General features: G+C 30.7%; 2 protein-coding genes across 2 annotated transcripts; both read right to left on the reverse strand.

The window, feature by feature from the left end:
* Positions 1–778: 778 nt before the first annotated feature.
* On the reverse strand, positions 779–4086 carry LOC108744999. Its single transcript, XM_025977217.1, is given in 5 exon segments — positions 779–974; positions 1038–1112; positions 1114–1441; positions 2339–2482; positions 2550–4086. Coding segments are annotated over 5 exon segments (2160 nt in total). The 5' UTR covers positions 4010–4086; the 3' UTR covers positions 779–821.
* A 134-nt stretch (positions 4087–4220) lies between these two features.
* LOC112905230 (60S ribosomal protein L13-like) lies at positions 4221–6530 on the reverse strand. The gene is made up of 2 exons (XM_025977218.1): positions 5965–6530; positions 4221–4709 (listed from the first exon to the last, which is right to left on the reverse strand). Exons 1-2 carry the CDS (start codon positions 6383–6385, stop codon positions 4495–4497), a joined length of 636 nt encoding a protein of 211 aa, XP_025833003.1. The 5' UTR covers positions 6386–6530; the 3' UTR covers positions 4221–4494.
* Positions 6531–7060: the final 530 nt, after the last annotated feature.

Here is a 7060-nt window from a genome sequence, read left to right on the forward strand (position 1 = left end):
TTATTTAGACATAATTAAGCTNTAATATGTAGGGCTGTGAGAATTGATATGAAAAAAAGAATAATTCGAAGAACCGAATCGACTCATAGTATTCCAAGTAATATCGAATCGAAAGTCGAGTATACAAAAAACCCAATATCGAAAATATCGAATTATTGGAAAATCGGGCATTAATTATTCGAATAGGAGGTATAGTAATAGGAAGCTGGTAGGATACCACTAATAGTGTAAGACACCTTCTGAAACATGACTAGTTATGGATATAATATAAGCAGAAACAGGAGTAAAGAGGGGCATAAAAAGACCTAACTTGTATAACTGTCAAATAGTTAGCAGTACTTCACAAACTTCTTGTCCTTGCCTTTCTTTTTGTTGTTCTTGCAGCAAGAAATTTGTAGGCAAGAACAAATCATAACAAGGATTTCTCTTTATAAGAACGAGATTTTTCATCAGATTTTATAAAGAAGGAATAATTCTTACTGAGCGGGACAAGATAACAAGACAACAAGCAAGACAAGGATCATGCTTTATGCATCACCAATAATTGGGGATTTGGGATGTTCTAGTTTTCGGCAATTGCGAAGATAGCTTAGGATAGGAAATAGTAGTAGTGATGCTTTCGGACATAAGATCTTGTGATGATGATAAAATTGATCATTAGAAGAAATCAGAGCCAAAAAGAGTGATTATGTATTGTTTTCTCAAATATGTCTCTTCAACAGACTGCTTTTAATTAATTCAATTAATAACTTCGTGATTCACTTAGTAGCCCGTTTAGTTTAAAAATTGATTATATCAAAATATTTTTGCTTTTAATTTGATTATTTTATGTTTACCAGAGATCCAAATCTATAAGTGAGCATTATGTCAATACCGTCTGGATCAGCGTCAGTCAAAATAAAGGCTGGTTTTAAAGATTTCATCCACAATATTTTTAAGAAAAGTCGTGTATTTGTGTCCGGAAACCCCTTTCCCTTAAAAAGAACACATCAAAAGTCAGACATGAAAATTACCGAGCATTAAAAAAGTTTTTTTACTGTGATCAGGATGAATGAACTCGAAAATTTATTAAAACAATTTTCATCCAAAAGTTTTTGATAAATTGAGTCTTTTTTCAATCACCAGGATAAAGGAAGCACTTGTTTTAATTTTTGAAATTTCGGTGGGATATTGGGGAATAAGTGTACCTAAAATAGTGAATGATGCTTTTAAAAATATAGTTAATGAGGAAAATAAACGTGAACTACCGCCTTGGCTAGAAAAATTTATTGTGTCCCCCGAAGCTAATGTTATTTCTAAATTACCAAAGACGAGTCCTTTGTTTGATGCTAAAACTCCCAATTCCCAAGGGGGTACATCAAGGAGACAACTTACTGAATTTATAGCATCGTTAATTCTTTCTTGACAATTAACATAGTTTACAATTTGATAATAAATTTCCCTAAACAGTAAAGAAGTAACATACAAAATTTATTATTAATAAGAAAATTTATTTTANTTTTACGTAATTATAACCTAAATTTGACGCAACGAAGTACACCATACAATGGCATCGAGGGTGACTGATTTTATTATGCATGTATAAGTATTTTAAAGTGATTCAATGCATCTGATTGGCTAATTTGGCGGCGGCCATCATGGAATTTCATAAGTAGGTCAAGTTCAGTGCATTCGCACCTATTGGAATGTGGACGTAAACAATGCTAGGCGCCACTTGTAAGAATTAAAGAAGGGCAACTTTAAAACGGGATAACTCAGTTATTTCTAAGCCGATTTAGATGTGGTTTTCACCAAACATTAAGAAATTTAACGTTTTTTACACTAATTAGAAATATATATATAGTCTTAATGTATAAACACTTGAAAGAATTAGTTTACATATTACATAAAGTATATACTCTGCAAATATTAATTTAATCAAGCCCGAAAGATAATTCCTTTAGGATACTGAGTAAACCAAATATAAAGGCATAACAACTTGCCATTTATTATCGTCATTAAATGATAATAAGTGTAAATAGGCGTACATTTAATTAGCTACCTAATCAACTTTACGCTTTGCTTTTGGTTCTGCAAATTGAAATAAATGAAGCGTATCTACAATATAATCTATTTGTTTATGTTAATAGTAAAAAATTATATATTATCTTTTACGAATCTTATAAGGAATTAAAAGAATTTGATTCAAATATTATTTCTATTTGAGAGTTTAGTTAGATGTTCCGGAATACTGCCCTGTATAAACATTTGCCTATACTCCAATTTAGCGCGCTTATGTGAAATTCAAACATACTTTTTAGAATTAATTAGAAATACGTTTAAAACACATTATAATTACCTTTTCGTGCAAAAACAATTAGTTTGAACAAGAGAATAACATTTTCCAAGAATGTAAACTATGATGTTAAACTTAACTTGACTGCTTAAACTTTGATATCTAACAAATATATATCTCGAATCTTCTCGTTTATTTAACTTTAGTCTAGAATTAAAACATATTGTCTAATTTGTTTTAATTAATACTCCTTATATTGTGCTTTATTATTTACCTATCATCAGTAAATTTGCAATTGCTCCATTTAAAAGAGCGAATTTTAAAGGAAGGTCCACATTCCTTCTTAACTAAGTCAGATAATATTTCTGAAAATAATTTCTCAATTTGATTTAAAATAAAGTTTTTATTTGTATGTCGAGGAATATTATCGTATAAGGGATTATAGATTAGACATTCATTTTCACTAATCTTTTTTAACCCTTCTTGAAATATTTGATCTTTTTCGGTCAAGGGGATTGTTTTTAAAATAGTGCTATATTGTTGATCAAAAGAAAATGATCTATTATCTTGAGATAAAATATTATCTGGACTTAATTTAGCGAAAGGTTCATCCTCACAAATAGAATTTTCAATATTTGAATACCATGGAAATGCAATGTTATCAGAATATTGATCTTCAAAATGTGAAGATGTCATAGTTGATTTTCTTATTGAATTTACACTATTATTCATGAGAGTTGGTTTATAAATCACTTTATCTTCTTCATTAATAAATAAACAATCTATGTTCTTAGATTGAATTATTTCAGTATTGTTTTTAGGAGAAGTACTGAAGTGGTTAAAAGTAAAGGAGCTTTTCTCAGGAATATGATTTCTACTTTTTGACTTCTCTGTATTTAAACATTTGTTTCTTTTAATATCATTATGCATAGAAACATTTAAAGACTGAGGTTTAATATTTGGGGATTTAGTTACACTAAAGTATCTTTTTAAAGACGAAGTTTGTTGTTTGGCAGTTTTGTCTATCTTACTATTACTGTTTGGGTAATCTAAAGGTACTTTATTCAAAATATTACTATTCATAACAAGAATTTCTTCTACTTTTTTCTTTTCTTGAAAATCAAATTCTGAAATGTTTTCAGGTGATGGGGTAACTTGAGATTTGAATGAATTACATTTACCACACTCCTCAAACAAAGAGCAGTTACATCCTGCACTTACAGGACTATTACTTAGTATTTCTACTTCAAAGCTGGCTTGTTTTAATAAATTTCTAACTGAATATTCTGTATTTGCAAGAGAGAATTCTGTCACTTTAAAATCACTCTCAGAAGGTAGTCTCTCATAAGGACATTGTACACCTTCTAATGGCTTAGAGTTGATAGTTTCATAAGATATTTTTTGATAGTTACTAAAGTAGTTATCTAGTAATGTTTGGGAATTGCTAGTGCTTTCGTACTTTGGAGCTTCACTAAAATCTTTAACAGCAGTTTCTAAAATATCTTCATAGTTTCTTTTTTCTGTTTGTAACTTTGGATTACTAGCTATATTTAATCTCTCACTACCTGTATTTCTGTTTTGATGGGGTATATATTCAAGTAATTCAGTATTTTGGTCAATAGCTGAAGAGGTTAAGAGTTCAGTTAATTTACTTTTTCTATTCATTCTCCTATTTAATTCAATATCTGTGTATATTAATAGCAGCACACTTTTGTTAAACAGTATTTGGAGCATAAATTTTTATGTTAGAATTATGATTAGAATAATATACTAGCTTTTTTTAAAAAAATTCAAACAATTTTGACTTTTCTGCATTGAATAGTTGAACTGCGTCATTGTTAGTAGTTCAAATAACAGATTATTCAAATAAACTATTTCTCATAGAATGTGATAAATATGGAATTCTCCTAATGAACTTTATTCAGTATAGATGCCACAGATTCTTTTCTACTTTTCCTTTTTTGTTTTGTCGCCGGATGCTTAATTATTCTTAAACAGCTAATTAGTTAATTGGAACTCCAACGTTTATACAGGAAGACCTTAGAATTCGTTAATAGTTTCAAATTTTTATTCGTGATTTATATATGTAGTACGCTACTAATCAAATAGCAAAAATGAAAGAGAAACACATGATGTATCCTAAACTTTTACAATAAATCAAGTAATGGTAATTAATTATATCCTAACAAACATGATAGTTATAGATAAATGTCCGAGATCTAATCGTCATAATCATCAGTTACACGCATTTTTCTCGTTGAAACACCTGATTCAATGTCTTGCGCGGCCTTCTTCATCCTCTTAATTCTTCTACCAAGATTTCTTTTTTCTGCCCTGGCTTTACGAAGCGTAATGAAGGCATTGAATTGTTTTTCTTCGGTAGAAGGCACTTTTGCTTTTATTTTCAATACTGGCTTGGAAAGACTGTTCACACCTAACAATTCATTCGAGACTGTTACGGAAAACTGAATTGCAATAGTATATTCAGAATATTACTCGTTAAAGATTAATTTTTCAGAAGACTGATGGAGGAGTGTTTGTTAATGCTAATTCTTTACAGCATATTTTTTTATGACTTTACAAGCACACGTCTTTTACGATTCCACGATCTAATAGTTTATTCAAATAAATTCAAAAGATTTGAATGCAGTTTTACCTAGTGACTTTTTTTGAGAATTTATTATAAGCATATAGATCGTTAAGCTAGAAAGATAAAAGCTTTCTCGTATGAAAAAATTATAACACTTTTCTTTATAATCTTAACTAATATTATAAATGTGTTTGCTACCATTTCACGTCTTAAGTATTCAACCAATCATTTTGAAATTCTGTAGACACATTTTCAGGGATGCAGAAAAGGACATAGGGTATCTTTTATCCAGAAACAATGTACTGTTCGCGTGGGATAGAGAAATTAGTTTTTTGACGCGTATTTAGAATATCAACGCGAGCGAAGCTGCGGGTAAAGCCTAGTAAATAATAAAATATTAATAGAGCAGAAGTGGAGTAGACTACACCCTCCATGAAGTATGTTTCGAATGAGAAAGACTATTAGTTACAATTCTGGTTAGTGACCTAAAACCTTTTTCGTCAAAAAACAAAATAAAGAGCACTAGGAAAATTTCTTATTGCAGAACATAAAAATACAAACACAAGTTACAAAGATGTTTATTGTACCACAATGTACAGTTCGCCACACAGTGGCTTCTTCAGGTGGAAGAAGTAATACTCTTAAACTTAATTACACAACCCTTACATACTTAATTATTGTAGTGGGGGTCAATATTAAAAATAATACTAAAAGCTCCTGAACATTCAAAAGTCAATTAAACCTATTAGAAAGTCTAGAGATCAATAAATTAAATAGATTAGGATTAGTTATTAATGATCAAATCTCCACTTTTAAATGTTTAGGAGCTTTAAGTGCTATTTTTAGTTTAGACCCCACTACAATAATTAAGTATGTAAGGGTTGTGCAATTATGTTTAAGAGTATTACTTCTTCCACCTGAAGAAGCCACTGTGTGGCGAAATGTACATTGTGGTACAATAAACATCTTTGTAACTTGTTTTTGTGTTTTTATTTTCTACATTAAAATGGAGTTACAATATCTAAAAGCTTCATCAATTTAAAATTCCTTATGTTTCAGAAACGTCGCAAACTCCACTTTCTTAACAAAAAAATGTTACCTTTTATAACTAATTCTTCATTCGGCATCGAAATCTTTCCTTTAGGAAAAACGATCAGTTTAGCAAGATACTGTTTCAGACGCAGAACGTTCTGCTGTAAACATTCAGCCGATTTATTGATTCTTCGGTAGTCCACGGCAATTCCAATACTTTTTGCATAATCAGGATGTATTTTGGCAGATTTTATTTCTCGCAAGGTAAATCCTCGTCCAATTCTCTTCTTGGAATTGTAACGCACCGATGGGCAATTCACAATTGGACGTAAAAGATCGACAGGTTTCGGAGCTAATTTTTTCTGACGCCTATCACGGTTCAACCTACGGCGGTTCTTTTTGGCAGGTTGGTTAAACCACGTTTTAACGCGTTTTTGCCAATTTTTATGAAAGTGATTGTTCGGAATTGTATTATTATGACGAACCATTTTGAAAACGAGACCGGTATTAAATCGTTTTATTCACTGACAGAACGCGCACGTTTTTCGAAACAATCGAATTTTTTCGCAGCAAGGCATAGGCCACTGCGACATATAATTTTAATGGAAATGATTCAGAAAATTGTGCAACTTTTAGGTATATTTCCTTCCCTTATTTTAAGAGTACACTGTCGAAATCAAAGTTAAAATAAGGACAAAAGATAATTAATTTACTATAATTTGTGATTGATGCAGAAGTTCCGCTCTCCACATTCTTTATAGTATAAGCACGATCAGTCAGTCGAGAGAAGGAGGATTATCACTACATATTGTAGTATAAAACAAAGTCGCTTTCCCGCTGTCTGTCCCTATGTATGCTTAAATATTTAAATCTACGCGACGGATTTTGATGCGGTGTTTTTTTAAAGATAGAGTGATTCAAGAGGAAGGTTTATATGTATAATACATGCATAATATAATACGGAAACACTGATAATTTTAGAGGTTTGTAATGTGATGTCGTAAATAAACACATTTTTTGCGCTTGCATTGCAAACGCTGGCTGAACCCTACGAGATAGATCAAAATAATGTACTACAATATTGTACATCTTAAAAGGGTCTACAAAAAAGTCCGCGATGGTATATGTCTATCTCTTAGGGATAACCCACAATAACCATTTTT

This window comes from Agrilus planipennis, unplaced genomic scaffold, assembly GCF_000699045.2.
Source record: "Agrilus planipennis isolate EAB-ADULT unplaced genomic scaffold, Apla_2.0 scaffold39, whole genome shotgun sequence".
Taxonomy (NCBI): Eukaryota; Metazoa; Arthropoda; class Insecta; order Coleoptera; family Buprestidae; genus Agrilus; species Agrilus planipennis.

Coding starts and splice junctions, on each gene's coding strand:
- LOC112905230 (XM_025977218.1), bottom strand. CDS start 6,385: ATGGTTCGTCATAATAATACAATTCCGAACAATCACTTTCATAAAAAT. Junction 4,710..5,964: donor TGAAGAATTAGTTATAAAAG/GTAACATTTTTT, acceptor ATGAATTGTTAG/GTGTGAACAGTCTTTCCAAG.